The sequence below is a fragment of the Mirounga angustirostris genome, unplaced genomic scaffold (assembly GCF_029215605.1).
Source record: "Mirounga angustirostris isolate CCGP_5_RB_7025 unplaced genomic scaffold, mMirAng1.0.hap1 SCAF_5, whole genome shotgun sequence".
Taxonomy (NCBI): domain Eukaryota; kingdom Metazoa; phylum Chordata; class Mammalia; order Carnivora; family Phocidae; genus Mirounga; species Mirounga angustirostris.
The window spans coordinates 121214151-121235711 of NW_026991713.1; the positions used below are offsets into that span (position 1 = coordinate 121214151).

General features: G+C 39.7%; 1 protein-coding gene across 1 annotated transcript in view; it reads right to left on the reverse strand.

The window, feature by feature from the left end:
- The window catches only part of PLXDC2 (plexin domain containing 2), a 457639-nt gene extending 439763 nt beyond the window's left edge, over positions 1-17876 (reverse strand). The window contains exons 1-2 of the mRNA XM_045874316.3: positions 17857-17876; positions 16691-17468 (exon numbers count right to left, since the gene is read on the reverse strand). Of these exons, the coding sequence (XP_045730272.1) occupies positions 16691-16802 (112 nt within the window). The 5' untranslated portion in view covers positions 16803-17468; positions 17857-17876. The remainder of the gene's footprint in view (positions 1-16690; positions 17469-17856) is intronic.
- Between the last annotated feature and the right edge of the window lie 3685 nt (positions 17877-21561).

Below are 21561 nucleotides of genomic sequence, written 5' to 3' on the forward strand. Positions count from 1 at the left end.
ATAAAAATTCATCTTGAAAACAGCCACAAAAATTAATTACAGTGAGAGAAAACATCCCTCTTTCCTCAGTTGATGATTTGAATTCCTGGTCTCCCTATTGGTAAAAGAACAATGAAATTATTACTCCTTTTCCTTCAGGGTGTGATGTTGGCTTAAAATTTTAAAAATGCCTGAAACTTAAGAAACTGTCTTAAATACGCTTTTCTATAATACAGCTATTATTTATCATGTTACGACCATTTTATAGCCCAGACTTAACTGATAAAATAAATGAATGAAACATTTGTTTTTCCTGCTGCTATGTCTTAAGTTGAAATTCCCTTTCTCTTTATTTTATTTGAGATATTTCATGGATTTAAGGATCTCAGGTTACACAAACGTGATTATCATATAAGCCTTCATTAAATTTTTATTAGATACCATAGCAACTTTCTTACATGTAATAAAGTGTTCCTCGAGTCAAGTTGCATTTTGGGAGAACTAGAATCATCTTCCCGGAGACAACAATTCTAACACAGTATCTTGTATTTATAGCATACTTATATTCTCAATCTGCCCACCTATCTACCAGCTGCCTCCGCCATACCTATGGCAGGCTCAAATCTTCAACATTAGCAAAACCTCTCTCTTGTCCATATGCTCCCCTCTGGCTACTTCCTCTCCATCATTTCTTTCCCAGCCATGTTTTTTTTTTTTAAGATTTTAGTTTTGTCCATGTCTCTATTTCCTCCACTCATCTTCACCACTTACCCTACTGAAATCTGGCACCAATTCGCCCCCATTCACCCACCCAAACCACTCTTAGTAAATTCCCAGATGATCCCTCTTTGCCAACTCCAATGATTTAGCTTTTCCTCCCTCTCCATGTTGCCTTCCTCATTCTCCCTCCTGGGCTCCTTCCTCCATTCACTCTTCCCAGACCACACTCCCTAGGACAGTGATTTGAACCTCTGCTCCTATCTCTTCATGCTTCTTGTCTAGCTTCCAACACCACTAATATACACTGATGATTCAATATCTCAATTTCATCCAAGACCTCCATCTGGTAGAGCTGATCTCTCTACTGGGATGCCCCATAAACATTTCAATACTCAACACATTTAAAGCTGAACCCATTTTTCTATCCCTTAAAGTTCCTGGGAACTTCTCCCCTCATTGGAAGCCTTCATCATTTTCCATTCTTATTAATCCAGCAGTTCCTAAATTCAGCAATCTCCAGGTCTGCCCCTTCCTATGTGTTCTCCATATCGGTACCAGAGACCCTTCTAAAAGACCTATTTGAGCCTGTTATTGAGCTATCAAAAATCTGTCATTGGCCATTTGTCACTTTTAGGAGTGAATTCTATATCTGTCTATGGTAGATGAGCTCTTTCTTAGTCTTGCAACTATCCTTTCCCCACAGGCAACCGCATCTCCCCAAAGAGCACACAGTTTCTAACCTCCAGGTTGTTCTCTCTGTTTGGAATGTGTACCCACCTTCTCCACCCTCCTAATTAATGCTCACACATACTTCAAAACAAAACTGAAACACACTTCCAGGAAGCCTTCCCTGACCCTCTAGTCTAAGTCCTATGTCCCAGAGCTCACTCTCTGTTTCTCTCTCTCTCTCTCACACACACATACACACCACATTCTCTTAGAATTATCTGGTTAATTTCCTATTTTCAATACTGCACTGTAACCCCTACCTGGCAAGGTCTCTCTCTCTCTCTCTCTCTCTCTATATATATATATATATTTTTTTTCTTTACAGCACACTGTTTGGCAGATAGAACACATCTAGCAAATGTTTCTCAAATGAATAAATAACTCTTCTGAGAACTGAACTTCACCATCAACACCAACATAATGGCATATTAATTTCAATTTAATTCAGGCCTGTCATTTTGAAACAATGAGAGCGCAAGTCAGTTGCTTCCAATTTATGAATTAATCCAATTGGATAATTTGGATATCTTGAAAGATTATATTCACTTCTGATAATATCAGTGAACAATGTAATAGTAGAAGGGTATTAAAATGGTAACCTAGGCACTATACACTACACACATATGGACACAAAATGAATATTGGTGGTCACAGCCTACCTACCTCTCTCCTTGTTGTCTATCTCCCAGTCTGTCTTTGGTATTCCTGTTGTTCTGCCTCTGTAACCCCTCCACCTTCATAGACACACACTCCTAGTGACTTCTTGCTGTTCTTGGTCTCACCAGGGAGCATGCCTATCCCAGTCTAATCCTGAACACTGTAACGATCTCTTTACCACACTTATTCTACATAGGTTTCAAATAGAAAGGATGCAGGTGACCATGGCCCTTCCTTTTGATACCGACATTTCCCAAGATAGACTACCTAAACACAAAGCATGACTTTAAGTTAACAACCGTTAACACATTAGTGTAGGAGATGCTAGTACATGAATGAGGAGTGGTTCCATTGCTCTCCAGTAACCATGAGTGCACCCACCTCTGCTGCCCATATATAGGGCTGGCCTCAACTCAAACACCAAAGGCCTCTGTAGAGTCATGGGAAAAAATGCTAAGTATGAAATACTCAGAGAACTCTAGATTTTTTAAAGACTTCCATTCACTTCTGCTTTTGACATTTCTTATCTTCCATTCACTGATGAAATCTTAGAACAGCTGTCTTGCTCTTACACATATATTGCTTACCTTTTCAGATAAATTCACTGAGATGCAGGTAGCATTTTGGATCTCTTTATAAATAGGGCATCATTATGCAAAAAAAGTTAACTTGTCATCTAAGGGGATTGTGTAATCCCATACAGCAGTTTATGTATCCCTAGAAGCAAGTGCATTAATAAGGTCAGAGTATTACTTTCTTGCTTCAGCGTAGATGACACAGCAGAATTTTGTTTCGTGTCCTCAGCCCAGGCCAGAAGAAGAGAAAACTGTTTTGGGGAGCTTCATCTCATTTTACACAACATGCGTTTGTTAAAAATAAGTTCTTTGTTCTTTTAATGCATGTTTTATTGGAATAATGCTCTTCAAATCTAGATCTTGCCCTAGGTGATCGCTGAATGAGGGGGAGGATTCTGAAAAATAGCAATGCTTTGCATTCCCAAACCTAGTCATGCAAGTCGAAGCCTGTTGGAGGCGCAGCCTGTGTGCCACTTAATGTTCACATGGCCGTCAAAGCACTAACTGGCCTTAGTTTTTCCTAAACCTACAACTAGCACGCCTGATTTTTACAAAGCCAAAGATGATACGGTATTATCTCCGGCAGTTTGAAACATGGGTACCCCAATAGTTACTATTTTAAAATTATTAGTGAAAGCCTCCTCAGACTGCTCACCGTTCTGGAGAGAATTCTTCGCCTTGCTCTGCCTTACTTTTTTATTCTTGTTTACATTCCTCCCTCAATGTATTGCTTCCATACTTCTTTATATTTCTAGGGTAATCTTGCCAAATCTTTAGAGGACAGAAATTTTTCACCACAGTGATTATGATGGAGTAGATGACTAATTTTATTCCCATATTACAGTTGAAGAAAGGAGGGCCTCAGGGGCTAATAGTCTCCCACAGTCACCCAACTGGTAAATGGCAAAGCCATGGTTTGGACCCAAGCCTATCTGGCATCAGAAACATCCTCTAACAACCACACGGGAGTTGAATGTTGTCTCCCGCAGGGCCTGTCCCCCACCTCCACCCTGCCTGCCCTCATCTGGCTTTGCTGCTTCTACAGGCACTGGTCTGTCCCCGCATTATGCTCATGCTTGTCACAGTTCTCCCACTAGACTCATGCTACATTCATGCTCGTGTTCCCCTGCAGATCACCTTCCTTAAGTATAGAAACTATGTTTTATTTTTACCTAAAACAATGAATTATGAAATTAAATTGACTGAATAGAAACATCCTCCAACTGAAATTATCCTGTTGGAGGAACAGCTGAACTAATATGAAAATTAGGCAATCTGAACTTTATAAAGGGATTTCGAATCGTACCATGGAAATGTCATATATTTTAAGCACACATCACACATAAGTATGTAACATATGGCAATCCCCAGCTTACATACAGAGAATATGATTTAGAATGCCTAGGTTTCCAATTAACCTACAAGAGCCTATTTTACTTCTAATAAAGGCATAAAGTTATTCCTCCAGCCATTTAAAAATTATTGATTACTTATTGGATAAATGAATGGATGGACAAATGAATCAATGCCTCATTAGAAGTAAAATAAATATCTGCGGGCCTCTACTCAATAAGTAAGTCGAGGATTTTAATGGAAAACCTACCAGGTGCTGAGTGCTATGTCTGAAATGTAGTTTTACTATTTTTATTCTATTTTTGAATTCTTAATGGTCTGGAAAATCCCAATTAAAAAAAGTATTAAGTGAAAAATAAATAAGTTTTGGCTGTGGATAAGCTTTTGCCTTATTAATGTCTTTTCCCCCTTTTTAATTCTGGGTACAGATTAACTGACTAACAAAAGCTATGATGTGTCACCCATTAGAGTTAAGGCTTTCTCCTTTCTATTGCCTGGAAAGTTTATCTACACCCACAACAAAAATAAAATAATAGGAAGTTCAGGGCAAATGAAAGGAAGATATAAGATTAAACACAAAGAAAGATCAGAAAAATAAGACCCAGGTAAGAGAATTTAATGTGCAAAATGAGAAAGAAACAAAATATTACTTAAGAAAACCAACAGGGAAAAATCTATTACAGTCACAACTTCCACTTGATATCTGAGATTTGAATTATTTTAATGGTTAATGAGATGACACTCTACCAAATGAGCCAACACAGAAAATTCATTTAATGAATATTTATCGAGTGCTTTCTATTATATATCAAGCAATATGAAATTGTCAAGAAAAAAAAAAGGAAAGTAAAACATGGTTCCTATCCTCACAGAGCTTACAGTTTAGTGGGAGAAACAGTTCTCAAATACCTATTCAAATAGCAATATAATAAAAAAAAAATGTATTTACCAAGACCTTTCAGTGGCAAGTAATCAATCTCACCTCAAAAACTGGAATTTTCAGGTTTATGCTATTGGGAAATCTAAGACTGCCTACACATGGCTTTAGACTTGTATCTTCCCAATGCAGCAACCATCAGACATATTTAAAAACAAAACAAAAACAAAACAGGAAGTGATGAATTTGAACCTGGAGAGGTAAGCCAGGACCAATTACTGAAGGCCTTGACTTTTTCCCTGGACTAAAAGGGAAGGGTTAGTTGACCTGATGTCCACGACACAGGGGTATTATCAGTAGCCACCTGAACACAGGCTGAACTGTCTTGGGGAAGCATGATACTATGACAGAAGGCCCAAGAGAATACCATAACAGTCAGACAGAGGACAGTCCTAAACACTGGTAAGGTGCTGTTTCCAGAAGAAAGGGGTAAGAGATACTGAGCAAATTATATCAGTTGTTCACACCATAAAACTAGTATGCAATATAGAAAGAATTTTGGGTATGTTTCTAGAAAAACAGATAGACAAAGGTAATAAAAAATGTGCCTGGAAAATAGCAAACACAAGTTGTAGAGCACACAAAGGATGCTGACCCAAACTCATGCAAACTCCAGCAAGTGGATCACATTCAGGAATTTGAAAGGCGTTAACTCACATTCATGAGTACAGCATTAAGAGATATTTTAGAGTCTTTTGTTGAAAAAATAGTTAAAAGTCTATCCAATGATTTGTATCTGGAAACCTTTTAATATCTAATCTTATTATTATTTCCCAGGTTGCATCTTTAGCTTTGAGAGAACTGGAAATTATGCAAATTATGCAAATAGCATGGTTCAATTACTTGTTATTTCATTGTTTTTCCATATGTCCTTTTAAACTATGGAATTCCCTCCAGAGAAGCAAATGAACCAATTTTAATATGTTTTCAGACAATTCAAGTTGCTGGTTTATAAATCATTAAAGTTTTAATTAATAAGTATAATTAATTAAAGTATGATCATTTAAGTTTCTGTTCTTCATAGCTTAGTAAATGACCTAATCATTCCTAAACCATCACTTCTAAATGAACTCTCAATTCTTCATAAAAGCATGAAAATTCCCTTACTCTGCAGTCACTCTATCTCTGGCTTGCCTACACATTTGACTCATTGATATTTAAATATGGGGCATGTCAAATGATGATTTAAAACCTCTGCTCAAAGAAATATGTAGAAATAGGGTACACAATTCTTTGCCTGAGTAATAAACCTGAACAAATACTGCATATCATACAAGTGGAACACTAACAACAAGATTCTTTTGTTGAACAAATTTTCAAAGAGGACTTCCTATTCTTGGAGCTAGTGATTCAGCAGTGATCAGTCACACATGGCCTCTAACCTTGGGCAACTCACATGACTACACTACTGATGATGATAAGTGGTATGATGAGGACGCGCAGAGTGCACTTTGGTGAGGCATTCATCTAGAACTGGGAGCTGGCAAACGAACACTAAAAAAATTATTCAATATGCCAAAAATCAAATCTAAGCTGAGACCTGAAGGACAAATAGCCAGAGAGGAAGAAAGCCTGCTCCAAGAAGAAGGAATGGCATGTGCAATTTCAGAGGGGAGAGAGTGTGTACTCAGGAAATGGGAGAGTAGGAAGGAGGAATTGATGAGTTTGAATCCAGGGAGGTAAGCCAGGACAAAATTATTGAAGGCCTTGACTTTAGGGTGAGAGCAATAGGAAGGCAGGAAACATTTTCAAGAGAGGAGTGACATAGCTAGATTTATTTCTAGAAAGATCTTTCAGGCTGTGGAATGAAGAACAGCTTCCAGAGGACAGTTTTGGAGGCAAGGTGTGAGGCTATGGAAATAAAGTGGGCTAGAAAAAATAGTGGCCTGCCAGAGCCAGGATAATGGAACGAAGGATGGAGAAAAGCAGCCTGGAGCCAGACATCAGTCCTTGGTTTTAAAAAATTGGCTTCTTATTGGCTGTGCCTATTTTACAAACCTCTCTCCTAGAAACAGCTTGACAAAACTGACATTGCACAAGCCTGGCTTCCTGCATAAAGCTGTTTTGCAATGTCCAGACAATGAGACTAGAATCTGCAGAATGACTTTGAATCATGCTTGTTTTTAAAAATATCTAAAATGAACAACAGATGTTAAAAAGATAATGAAGGCTAAATAACAAAGAAATAAAACAGACTGCCTGGCTTGTCAGTTTACTCCTGATTAAAAAATACCCAGATGAGTACACATGAGTGCAGAGCCATAGCCAGTTATAAACTGTGTGGAGGTAGAGATGAGGTTAGGATTTTCAACTCAAGCAAATTATAATCATTTAATTTATACATGCCTGTAGTCTAAAGAAAACCATAAATCTATTACCTTTAAATGGTAGTAATTTGTAAAGTGTACTTTCTTTCAATGTAAATCTCCCATGAAATTGATACTAATTAGCTAAAGAGAAAACCTTAAGGAGAATCCTAAATCTAGGGGCTTTTACCATTCTCACCAGAGCTGTTTTTTTCTTTAAGATTTTATTTATGTGAGAGAGAGAGTGTGTGTGAGTGAGAGCACGAGTGGGGGGGTGCAGAGGGAGAGGGAGAAGCAGGCTCTTCGCTGTGCAGGGAGCCTGATGTGGGACTCGATCCCCGATCCTGGGATCATGACCTGAGCCGAAGGCAGACACCTAACCAACTGAGCCACCCAGGCGCCCCACCAGAGCTGTTTCTTATGAAGGAGCAAACCTACAGTCCTGCCCGGAACTGCTATGCTGGTCCAGAGAGGGTCACTAAAAGGGACACTATTCAAGAGTCACCATTTCCATATATTATTTGCCTAGTCCTCACCCCTCATTTATAGTAGTTTCCAAGAAGTTAGGAATTCACATTCTTTCCCTCAGTTGAGCTGCTCATTTTAATTAACCAATGGTTTCCCCCTGTATTTCCTAAGAAACAATTAAATGTACCAGTAGCTTCATGATGTGATCAGGAAAACGCCACTAGTCCTCAATCTAAGGACATTGTTTCAACTCAAAAAGATCACTGCCAAATAGTCAGTATTAATAATTTGTCATGAAATGCCATGGTACTGGCTCTGGTTTTTCAGATGTTGTTGGAAAGAAATTACATCGTCCCCAAGGTGTTTAGAAATCGAGATCTTTACTAAATGACCCTGAGATTTAATGTGACTTCAAAGTCCAACAGAGTTTTTAGTGAAACCTGAAGTTTATTTGAAATAGATAATGGATAATGGAAAAAGCAAAGAGTTTTCTAGAATAGCCAGGACACTTCTGAAGATCAAAAACAAGGACAGGTTTGCCCAACCAGATATACTTATTATAAAGTGAAAGTAATTAAGATTGTGTGATATCCATACAGAGATAATTATCAGGATTCCCCACCCACCTTTATCTTTGAAGCACTTAATCCTGGAAGATCTAGCAGGGCTTGTACCAAGCATTATCTTTCATAGTAGAACATTCATAAGCCCAATAATCCATGAATCCTGTCTTTAAATACAAGCAGAGTAACCCCTGCATCTGAACATGAAGACACATATGTAAGGATATGGATAACATGAGTGTTCAAAACTGCACTGACTGAGTAACTACACTGATTGATGGGAGACGGATAAATCAATTGTGGGAAAATAACTGGAAGACGATGAGGCAACTGAGGAAAAATTAGGACCAATGCAAGTACATGTAATATGCGTGTACAAAACAGCAAGTGATTATTATATTAAAGTGAATTATTACACAATTCAGTCCCAACCAAAACTGTTTCATGACACATTCATCCGTATTATGCAAGACTTGCCATATTAAGAAATGTTACCACAATACTCTGATATAGGAAATATTTTTACACATACTTCAGGCCAAATGAAATGCTTTCATAAAATCCATTTAACTTGAATAGGAGAAATTTAATTTGAATAAAAGACATTTTAAAAACTATGCAAAATTTTAAAATCCAAGTTACAAATCAAAACAGATACAAATATACATCATCCAAGACATAGGATATCCTATGATGTTAATTAAGATATGAAAATAAAACACCAAGCAGTATCTTTGTAAATATAACAAGAATGCCTTCAAACTAATGTGCAATGACATTTTTTAAAACTAAAAGTCAACTTTATTTTTATAGGGCATCCAGAATTGTCAAATCGGTATTAAAATACTCTTGAAATTTTTGTTGTGTGAACAAAAAAACCCTCAAATAACCCTCTCTAGTCCCACTCCAAACAAACAAGAACCAAAGAACAAAAATGAAAATATATAGTGATATGTCTCTTTGTTCAATTTTTGTTTCTTAGTTTTTCATAGTTCAATTATGTACATATAGTACACTTTATCTAATTTTAAACATGAAACTATGGGCTAGCAAAATAATTAAGAGGTTGATTTTTTTTTTTTTGGGGGGCGCCTGGGTGGCTCAGTTGGTTAAGCGACTGCCTTCGGCTCAGGTCATGATCCTGGAGTCCCTGGATCGAGTCCCGCATCGGTCTCCCTGCTCAGCAGGGAGTCTGCTTCTCCCTCTGACCCTCCCCCCTCTCATGTGCTCTCTCTCTCAAATAAATAAATAAAAATCTTTAAAAAAAAAAGAGGTTGATTTTTTTTTAATCAAAAGTTCAGGACAGGATTCCTTTAAATAGGATTCCACATGCGCTGAGAATATGATTCAGGATACCAAAAATCATTCCACATACATTTTTTCAGGAATATCTTGCAGGGCAGATTACAGTGATGTATCGAAGGAAATGGAGAGCAGAAGGAGAAGGGGAAGGTACAGTCAAAATAATCAGATCTAACATTGGACTTGCTCCCTGCTATGCCTGCAATAAGGTCAGTGGGCTGTTTTGACCAAACAAACAAAATATACCAGTTAAGCAATCAGATTTATTGTGTCAGTGATAGCTACAGTCTATGTTTGTTTCTAGAGTTAAGCAAATATGCATAATAGAAATACACCCTAGAAGACTATTTCACATCTTGAAAATCATTATTATTTGTGAATTTCATATCCTAAAGTGATAAACTCTGCCTATCTTGCTTCTCTTTTAGGGTTTAGGGAAATAAGTATTTTATTGGATGCTGAGATCATGGTTTCAGAGACAAAAAGTTGGCAGCTACTGCTACAGATACATATACACAATTAACAAGTGTGTTACCCAAAATCACTACCTTAAAAACGCCATTGCATGCTGAATGTTCCATATGCCAACTGGACCAAAGAAAACATTATCCTGATTGAAACAAACCAGGGTGTACTTACCAAGCCTTGGGCTTAAAGAAAATACGTCAGCTTTATTTACACTTCTGCTATCAATGAACACTTCGAGGAGTATGTAGAAAAGTGACTTTTTAAAATTCTGATTTTTATGCAGTTTATCCACAGGGCAACCTCTTTACATTCACTATATTCTCAAAGCCTCAATGAGCTAAGCACCTTACCTACAGGATGAAACTTTGAGCAATATGATTCTATGAAAATTTTCCAATTAAGTAGTAAAAAATAGTGGATGAGGAGAGGGAGAAACTAAGCAAGAAGACTCCAGAAAAGTAAAAGGGAAGTCATTCTGCAACCCTTGCCTTTATGACCCTCTCAACAAAACCGCAGGCCACTCTCTACTACAACATCTGAAGCAGAAACAGTGACTATGGCCGATTTTAATTTAGAAAAGTAGGAGAGCTACTGGTGCTTACATCTGCTTGGACGACCTCCAGAAGAAGGGATTAAAACTCTGGATTTCAAGGAAGGCCACACACTGACTTCATATTTGTATCTGCAATCTTAAACAGTCTACCCTAATTCCAGACAGGTCCCTGACGCCTCAAATTCTATTTAAATACCCAAATCTGTACCACCATTCCACATCTCACCACCTTATTAATGAAAGAGGGCAAAATGGAAAATATGCCGGAGGACAAATATAAAATGAGTGCAAAGTCCAGCTGTAACACAATGTAGAGTATTTCATACTCTGTTCTTCCCACAGATATTCTTGTGTCAATTTGACCAAGCAATACGTGACACAATAAATAGTGGCAGAAATTGTCTTAATAAAAGCATCCCTACTTAGTCTGTCATTCTTCAGTAACTGCCTCAGTTGGACAGAATCATTGTCTGGAGGATGGTGAGGGGAGACATCCTGTGTGAACCTTAGTGAAGAAGAAAGACTTCTCAGAGTGCAGTACTGTAAAGAGATAATTAAAGCTTTGAGAAAATGTGCTCAGAATAAAGGCAAAGGAGTGGAATTAGTCAGATGAAAAGAAAGCTGAAAAGCAACTTAGTAATATATAACCTTACATATTACAGTGATTACTTTTTGTTTACTTACTTTCCATCTCTAAAACAAATACAAGACAATATTTTAAGTGAGGAAAGTTAGACAAAAACAAATGAGTGGGAAGGAGAAGATGAAGCCCCAGGTAAGCTAGTCCATCAAAAAAAAAAAAAAAAAAAAAAAAAAATGAAGGCCAGAAGGTTTATACACTTGTTGGAGGTGGGCTACAAATTGTGCTCTAAGCTCTCAAGAAACCAAATTTTAAGAGGTAATACATCTGATCACTATTCACAATGTGCAGAAGATAACAAACTAAAAAAAAACAACTGTTATTAAGATACAAAATTTCTCTCTCTTTTTCTCTCCCTCCTGCCCTCAGCTACTCAGGGAGCAGACACTGTGAAATGCATTGCATGGTACCACCAATCCCCCCCGCCCCCAAAACAGCCACCATAATAAATTTTATGAGACTGCTTTCATTTTTTTTTACTTTTTTTTTTAAAGCCTCCTTCAGTGTAGGTTAATGGCATGAGGCCTGAGCACAATTCAATTCAAAAGTAATTTCACAAAGAACTAAAACTGTTTAAACTATTTAATAGTGTTAATCTCCACTGAAAACACATCACCACCATATATACATATATGCATATGCGTTTTCATATATATATATATATATATATATACACACACACACATCTATACACATCTGTACATATACACACATGCTGTACTTTAAGGTGTTAGATTAAGAACATGAGTAAAAATTCATTCAGAAACCAGAAGTATAGTTGAGTATTAGAATGAACTTTTTTAAAGTTCTATTAATAGAAGCTTTAAGGTAAATATTATCCACCAGAAGCATTATGACAGTTCAGCAGAGCTCAGGATCCTACCCTCTTGTTTTAAACCATTAATTCTGTAAAACCTGTCTATATATTCATTTCCAACTTACTAAGGGAAAAAGTCATACATAGGGTAAAAAGTACTTTTGAAAGTCTCCCAAGGTGACATTCAAGGCAATAGTCCAGCTTGAACTATAATTCCATTCAGTTCAGTCAGTTCAACAGCTCTTTATTGCATGTCTGTGGGGTAGATGCCATGGGGGATTCAGAAATGAATGACAATGGACCCTAACCTCAAGAACATGATATATGGTCTAAGGAAGTATATGAAAGAGATGCAGAAATGGGAAGGGGGAAGAAAAACAGTAACAACAACTCTTCCTCTAGCAAGCAGAGTCAAACAAGTGCCCTTAAAAAGGCAGAGAGTTCTCTGGAGGGTCCTAGGTGTCAGTTGAGATAAGCCTGTAAGGAAAAGGAAAAGATGGACAGATGGAGATGGATTAGGGAAGGAGGAGCAGAAAAGAGGTACTAACACACCGTACACACTCAGGGAACATCAAGGAGCCTCAAATGATTAGAGTGTTCAAAAACAGTGAGAGAGAGAGAAGTGAAACAGTAGGTCTAGACCACGTGACAATGGTCTTGAAGGTCATGGTGAAGAGACTATATATATTTAATGTGGTAGGAAACAGCTCAAGACTTCAGATCTCATGATCACAGCCGTGGATCAATTCATTTATCTTCATAAACACACTGCTTCTACAATAGAATATATCTTTTAGGAAACAAAAAATGGAGACCAAACTAATTGAAAAGAATCCATGTTGTCTCTATCTTTGCAGGAAAGTATCTTGCAGAGAAGAAACCTGTTTGGAGCAAATTAGTATCTTCTATTACTAAGTTTTACTCAAGCACATTCTACTTGATAAAAACTTGTTTCTGAAGATCAAACTTAACAAGCGCACACACTGTCCTACTTATAATAATTTTAAGTCTCTATGCAGATAGGCATGAACTAAAAATCTTACCCAACCTTAGGCTTCAACTTGGATCTATTCTTTAGAGGAAAAAGACTCTCACATTTTGTGTTTTAAAATCTTTTGCATGCAATCATGATTCATTGATTGATGAAAAATCAACCTGCCCTTTGTTCATTAATCTGACCCACATGTACTTTATTTAGAAAATAGACACTTCTGCTATAATTTTCTGTTCTAGGTATATATGCAAACAGAAAACTCATACTAATGATGGTATGTCTCAACAGAGATACTCTCATAACAAACTCCACAAGTTAGTAATATTTCAAACTAAGTCTTTTAACTCCAATGAAAGCAGAAAATAATAGAAAAATGTCCCAATAGAGAAACAACTAAAATAAATGTAAATGACCTAGTGATCATTGAAATGAACTATTTCTCTCTAGTACATACCAATATTAGAAAGTTTAAATAGTGGAAATTCCATGGAGTACTAAACTATTTTTGCTCTCTATATAGCAGTACTGAACTTCCTTGTCACATTAAGTCACATTGAAGAATAATAACCAGGCCAAAATAACTATGTAATTTTAGGACTTTTGTCCTCATTTAAATTTTAGAATTCTTTGAGACATTAATACATCTTTCTCCTTTGACACTGTTACTAGACTGTTTTTCAATCAATTTAGGATATAGAAATGAATGTATAACAGTACAGAGATGAATTCAGATTTATAGAATCTAGAATTATGCTAAGCTTATTTTTCTCTAAATATTGGTGTTGGGAAAAACTATTTAGTATGGAAAATACTTCTGAGGTATATGTAGATTACATTCAATCTTAAAAATAAATTCATTATATGATAATGAACTTTTAATCATGAGAAATATTTTAAAGCTACTTTTTTGAGAATTCCACAATTTGTTAAAAATCTCCAAAAATGATACAATAACAGTTATTTGTTTTTTTCTACTATACAAGTACACCACAAGAATGTATTCAAAGTATAGATCTTTACATGTAGGAGGTGCTATATAAACTTTGAATGAATGGATAATTTCAACAAACATGGGAAATAAACACTCATTTTTACAAACTGCCACTCATTTATAAATGGTAAATTGAAATATCAAAAAATATTGCCTATAGGAAAAACAAAGTATTGAGGATCATTAATCTGAGACATTTGGGAAAGAATGGGAAGAACAGGAGAAAATAGCGGTTTCTCTGCCCTCTGGTGGCAATAAAATCAACTGCAGCATTTCTAAAGTAATGCATAATTAAATGTCCCTGTTACGAAATCAGGTTTTTTCCCCCTGTGCCAAAATGTCTGTGATAAAAATCCTGATTGCTACATGGCAAATTTCAAGACAGTTGGACTTTTTAAAAATTTCCCCATGTTGAACTTTTACCTAGACTATTTACAAAGGAAGCTATTTTTTTCTTCTATTTCTTTGCTATATTTTATATATTCAATAGGCTAAACCATTTAACTTCAAGATTATTTGACAACTATATGTAGACTGATATCCAGTAAAGAAGCGACTTCAGTTTGCAATAAACCTCCAAAACATTTACCAAGAAATTTAAAAACCATTCATTTTTTACTCAATCCTACAAATATATGGGTTTCTAGAGTAATTTTCCAACACAGATACTAGTTTATAATTAGTTTGTAACACCTGTACATTTATGTTGAACAATTTAGGTATTTTCTAAACCACAAAGCTTTTAATTATCTGGTCAATTTTAGAAAGGAATGTTCACTTCATCCTCAATTTGAGAATTTAGAATAGAAAATGTATACATACTCTTCTCTCAGTAACATATCATTATGAAAGAAGCTCAGAAAAAATATTTGCTGACCTTTATTTTATTTATTTATTTATTTATTTTACTGTAAATGCATTACTTATTTCCACTGCCAAAGAAATTTTCAAATAGACAACTTGGGATGCATTTTGGCACACACATCTCTCTAATCTCCTTTGGGATGAAATAAATTTTCTTTAAGCATCTACTTATTCCATGAATGTCACGATACCATATCAATACCATAAGGTAAAAGTCTTATTTTTTTAAGCCAATGAAATGTATCAGAGAAATAAACAAGAAAGGATAATCTACTGATATGATACCTAGTAAAGAACAACCTACATCCATTTATGCAGAACAAAATTGTACGTGACAAAGACAAATCAACATCAAGAACAATGGAGTTTCAAAGTGTTTCACAGTTTTAAAAGTGTTGTCATCATGTTGCCCCCTCCTCCCAACCCACACACCCCTCCAATCATAAATTGGAGCGCAGAGTCAGAATCTGTGCTTTCTCTATAAGAATTTACATGAGGGGTAGAGACAGTGTTTTCGTCAATTTCTAGGTCTCCGATTGGTAAATTTCATTCAAGGACTTTCTCCAAGTGACCTCGGTAGGCTTCCAGTCTGCCACTTTCACGTTTGACATTTGTGGACACATGTACTTTCTGAGGAAGCACTTACCACCACCACAAACCCCACCTTCCGAATTAAAACAAAACAAAACCTTGATTATCCTTAATCAGAAAGTTTTCTTTTCTTTTTTTTTCCCCCTCCAAATGTTTTTGTTCATTTCACCTCCTCGGGAAGTCTAACCTGAGTTCACAAATTCCTGCCAAGGGCTCTCTGCCTGTTTCTTCACTTTCTTCCTGAGGGGCAAAAACGGTGAGCAGTAACCCAGTTCTCAGTGGGCAGTGTCGCGAGAGGCACCTGGACCTCGGGTCTGCTGCGCCTAGCCTAAGGGAGCCAGACGACCGCGGGTGGAGGGCTGCTCCGCGAGCTTCCCGCTGGCCCCAAGGGCGCGGCTCCCGACCGGACGCGCACCTGGCTGGCATCCGCCGGAGCAGGAGACACTGCCACTGGGAAGGAGCAAAGACCAGGTCTCCGCGTGTGGGCAATGCCAGGGCACTTGGACGAACCCCGGACACATTCAGGCCTGTGTGCGAAGCCGGCCGGCGGAGGACAATGGGGGCAGGGATTGGTCTCCAGAGGAGCGCCCACCCCACTTCTGCCACCTCCACCCCTCCTCTGCACCCCGCCGCACCTACCCCGCCCCACTTCCAGAGCCCGTTCAGTCCCAGACAGCGAAAGGGAGCTGAGGTGGGGTTCACCTAAGGAAGGAAGGTGCGGCCACAGTAAATTTTTCTCCAGCTAGGGGGGAACCCTGCCATACCCGGCTGCCAGCACGTCCCCCACCCACAGCCCCCATCACGCACTCGTTTAGTTGTCGCGGCAGCAGGGAAGCAGGAGGAGATGGAGGGGAGACTGCCCAGGGATGCCAGTTCCTGGGAGAGATATCTACAGAAGGTTTGCTCTTACACACCAGAGCCCTCTCTGGGCAACTTGGGGAGACGGTACCACCCCCTGTCGCTCAGGTGAAGGAAGCCCGAAAGCCTCAAGAAAACCCCCAGTCCCCTTCTCTAACCAACCCTCTTCTCCCCATTCAGAAAGCCCAAGTTTACCCGAAAAGCAATTGCAATAACTTTCCCAAGGGCACACAGATAAAGTGGGGGTGGGCTGAGAATGGGGGTAGGGGGGCGTTAGCGAGGTCTTCAGTTGCGCACAAAATCAACAAGCGAAAGTGCATCTTACCATTGATTTGGTTTCCAGGCTCCCCTTCAGTGAACTGAAACCGGTCCATTAAAAAGTGGCAAAGTAACACAACTCCTGCAGCGGCCAGGTCGGCCCTCGGGAACCTCGCCATGCCGCCGGCGCGACCTCCCTCCCCCTCCCCGCCAGTCCTTCCCAGGCGCCGTGTGCTCCGGGTGGGAATGGGGACGATGGGGACGATGGGGCAAAGCTCTGCGGACCGGTCTTGGCTGAACCTGGAGGCCTTTGTAAATTTCGATGGGCTCTCACCCTCAGGAGCTGGGAAGAGGAAGAAGGGAGAGCGAGGGGGGGTGCAGTTCTCTCTGGACCTCCGGGTCTCTCTTCGCAACTTGCCACAACACTCGCAGCCCTCACCCCAGACACAGGACAACAACTGCGGGAAGGAAAGGCCACTTGCAGCCGGGTCTCGCAAACTCTCGGTTCCGCACAGGCAGCGCCACCGGGTGCCCGCAGACAGTGACTTCCGAGCCCCCGCGATACGCTCCACTGGGTTCAAAATAGATCTAATTCCACAGCCAGCGCGGCTGCCTTCTCCAAATCCAAGAGGGCTGTCGGCTCAGAAGGAACTTTCCCCAGTGTTGGGATGGCCCCCGCGGGAGGTTTGGGTTTGCGGGAACGGGGTTAATGTGGGCTGGCGAAACCCCTCCGACAAGTTTTTCTTCTTTTCTTCGCCCTACGCAGGGCGCGCGTCCTTTCTCGCAGCCGGAGGGATGGGCAGCCCTAAAGAGCTGAGCCCAGGGAAGGCTAGGGCTGCAGCAATCTGAGGTCCAAAGCCAGGGGGAAAAAAAAAAATGTGTGTTTAAAAAAAAAAAAAGAAAGAAAAAGAAGGCGGGGGGGGGGGAGGAAGAGGAAGAAGAAAGAAATGGGGGGGGAGCGGGGGGAGTCAGGCCAAAACCTATCGGGAAAGGGTTCCTCCTGGGTTAGGAGGAGGTGGCCACAAGCCCCACTGAGCCCCGGGAGTTTGGTGGCGGAGGAGGCGCCGCCGCCACCGAGCTCCCCCGCGCTTCTGCTCCACACTTTGGGGAGGGAAGGCAGTTCGCAATTTGCCAGATCTGCCGCTGTACCCTCCTCCCTCCTCCCCCCTCCCTCCCCCTCGCTCCTTCAGGCTTCTCCCACCTTCCTCCCCGAAACCGGCAGCTAGCACCGACCTGTCCAATGGCTGCACTTTCCTCAGGGCTGGCAGAGGAGTCGCCGAGAGATTAAGCCGGAGGAGCCAAGCAAGGGGGAGTGAGAGGGCAACTCCAGCCCGGCGCGCCCCCAGCAGCCGGCTGCCCGGAGAGCCGGGAGAGGAGGCGAGGAAGGCGAGCTAGGAGGGGAGCACCGGGCTGCACCTCCACGCCGCCGGGGCGCCATCCTGCACCCAGCTCTTGGCCTTTGCAGCCCCGCCAGCGGCTTATTCGCCCACCTGGCCCCCAGGCCGCCTTCGCGCACAGCTGCGGGGGAAATCGCAGCCCCCGCACCTTAAAGATGCCATCTGCTGGCGGAGTCTTCCTGAGCGCTAAAGGGTTAATTGCAGTTCGCCATTCCCGGGAGGGCGTGTGTAGCATTGGTTGGAGTGTGAAGAAAGCAAACCCGAGCGTGTTCAGCTACTGACCCCGAGAAACCCCTTCGGACCCCAGACCCTCAAGACGGGAGGAGGAAGGTAGCGCGCGGGAGCGTAGTCCCGCCGCCGCGGCTGCTTTGTAAAGTGTCCGCCCGAGGGAAAGCGAGAGTTTAAAGAAACAGGAGGCCCATTGAATTTCCTACGGGGGCTTTAACAGGCATTCGCTTGCTAGTTTGTTTTTGTTTTTTCAGCTCCGGGATGTGTTTCCGAGTTAACTCTTGCCGGCCCTCGCACTAGTTTACATCGTATTTTCCTTAGTTAACCTCATTTTAAAGGGACAAATACAAAGAAAGGTAGCAAAGCATATTGATCAAAAATATAGATTCTAGAACCATACTGCCTGGGCTGGAATTCCACCTCCCCCCACTAAATAGCTGTATCACTTTGAACAAGTAGTTTCATAGTGCCTCAGTTCCTCATCCTTCAAATGGGGAGAACTGTAGTAATGCCCTTATAAGGCTGTATTGAATTCAGAGAGTTATTACTGGATACTTAATTGAAAACAGTGCCTGTGCGAAGTACAAGTGTTTATGTTTCTTAAGAGAGACAGGAGAGGGAGAGGAGGGTCCTCAATCAATGAAGAGTTTGCTTCACTGTTCTTAAATTAAAAAGGTCCTATTAGTCTATTCTTGCCCACTTTATTCCATGCTCTGAAGAGTTTCTGGATGCTATTTATGAGCACCTGTGAACAGAAGCAACCTAATTCAAAATGGAGTCAGCGGCAGTGAAGGGAGGCTTCTCACTCATCACATACCACACTCTGCAGCTTCCTTTACCTACCCTAGGAGGAAAAAGAAAGATTTTCTCCTCGCTCAACAATAACCTAGAAGAGAAACAGCCACAACTCAGCCAATGAGAAGCTGCAACCCTGAACTCTTCACTTTTCTCCAATAAATCTTCTCTCAAAACAACCAAATCCCTCCTACCCTCTATAAAGGCAAGCCCGTCCTTTGTTCTTCAGACTTGCCTATGGTTTATCATAGCTTGCAGGTCCCAAATTGCAATTGCCCTCCTATTCCCAAGTAAACTTTTCTTGCTGGCTAAATAACTGGCAATTTTATTTTTAAGGTTGGCAGACGTTAATTTTGTCACAAAACCCAACTGGAAGTGGATCCAGATAATCAAACTACTCTAATTTGTAATGCAGAAAGAATGGCTCTCTCACATTACTTAGCTGGTGAGAAGGGAAACAGGAAGTGCAACATGTGTTCCATAATCTAATACTCAATTTGCTATTTATATCAGAAATATATATGTATACACACATATGTATATAAACATGTTACCTATATACACTTTATTATTCTAAAGGCCTTTGCTCTCTCCTGAGCTTTCTCACAACTGGTTCATTTCCTCCTCACCATACTTAGAAAATCTGGTTCTTTTATTTCTCCTCAACTGAGAGTTTTTAAGTTCTGTGTAACATTACAACCAAACCTGAGTACCTGAGATACTTATCTGTTTAACATTAAGTTGGAAAACAATTTTCTAATCAAAATTTGGTTATTGTTTAATCGATGTTGAATTTTTTGTCTACATCCCTAGTGAGGTCACCACTTCATGAATCCATGTAGAAAGCTTCCTAAAATGTTCTGTACAACTCCAATCCCCATTATATGCAAAATTATAAGAAACTCCACAGGCACCATCTCAAGAAAGCATGACTTCTTTTAGTCTGGGATATTTCCCTCTACTTTCACAGTTTAAAAAAAAAAAGGTGTTTCCTTTTTTTTGAAGAGAACCAAGTTCCATCTCTCCCTAGTATCATTTCCTTGGTTTTTTTTTTCCTTTATTATTATTATATGCAAATTAGGAGTATTTTTCTTCTTTGCTGTCAGCAATGCTTTGCCCTCCTGATTGAAGCTATAAATGGCAAATTTGATGTCAAACACTGAAAGGAAGCCAAGTGGTAATTCAGAGTGATTCTGGAAAGGTTTTTTATGTGTTTTGTCTATCATTGGTGCTGTTTAATTGTTTCATTTTACTCATATGATCTTATTCTGAAGAGTCACCCACATACTGGGGCACCTGGGTGGCTCAGTCGGTTAAGCATCTACCTTCGGCTCAGGTCATAATCCCAGGGTCCTGGGATCGAGCCCCACGTTGGGCTCCCTACTCAGAGGGGAGCCTGCTTCTCCCTCTCCTGCTCCCCCTGCTCTCTCTCTCTCTGTGTGTGTCAAAAAAAGAAAAAAAAAAAAAGAGTCACCCACATAAAAAATTCTTAGGTATGGGAGAAGATATAGGTAAGCAAAGATCAATGATGCATGATATTTTAATGCCCAGAACTAAGAGAGAACATCATAAACGCAGGATTTGATGTTTTGCCTTAGATATCCATTGATAATCACTTATATATATAAATATATATATTACCTTTACATTATAACAAGCAACAAATAAAGTGTATGTAGGACAGTATGATCAGAGTGAAATGGAAGGAGCTCATTACTCATATAATCCTGGCTAATTAAAAGCAGTATATTTTGTGATCTACGTGACTTCAGTTTGTGGTATACTCTGCACCACAGTATTATTGTCTATTTCAACTTCATGGAGACAAATTAAGGTGTCTCTGTGAAGAAAGCTTCATCTTCCATCTGACTTGAAAGAAGAGTTATAATGAATGAGGCTCATTTCTATTTACTCTAGATACAAGAACTGAATTGCTGTGTTTTTACCCACTAGCTTAATTTTATCTAACCTCTCAAGGAATAAATCAATCAGGAATCTCAAAGGACTAATACTTGAGTTCTTTGTCCATGAATAAGATCTGGAATTCACAAAACACTCTCCTCTAAGATCTTAAGATCATATATCAGAATCATTGTCAACAACATAGAACTTTAAGCTGACCCAAGCTAACGTCTATAGATTTCCAATCTGTTTGCAACCCCTTATTTACAACCAACCTTCAGGAAGATTTCTACATGTTCCAAGTGCAGTACTATCTGTATAAAGGCAATTACAATCACCTATCTCATCCCACCTTGAACTCTTAACATTGCTGTGTTTCCAAGGATCTATCCTAAATTGAAACTTGGCTAACAGGATACTCAAGATAACATCATGCTTACTTGGAAAAAGCAAGTAATACAGGTTGTGGAGTACTTAGCATTTATTATACTCTATTTTTTATTATTATTTCAGGAAATTGTTCTTGTCCATTTTAATAAGATTTGTTAAAATTTTCCACAATTTGGTCAAATAAAAAGAAATTGCTATTAGTAGGATTGCTTTTACTTGGTCCTCA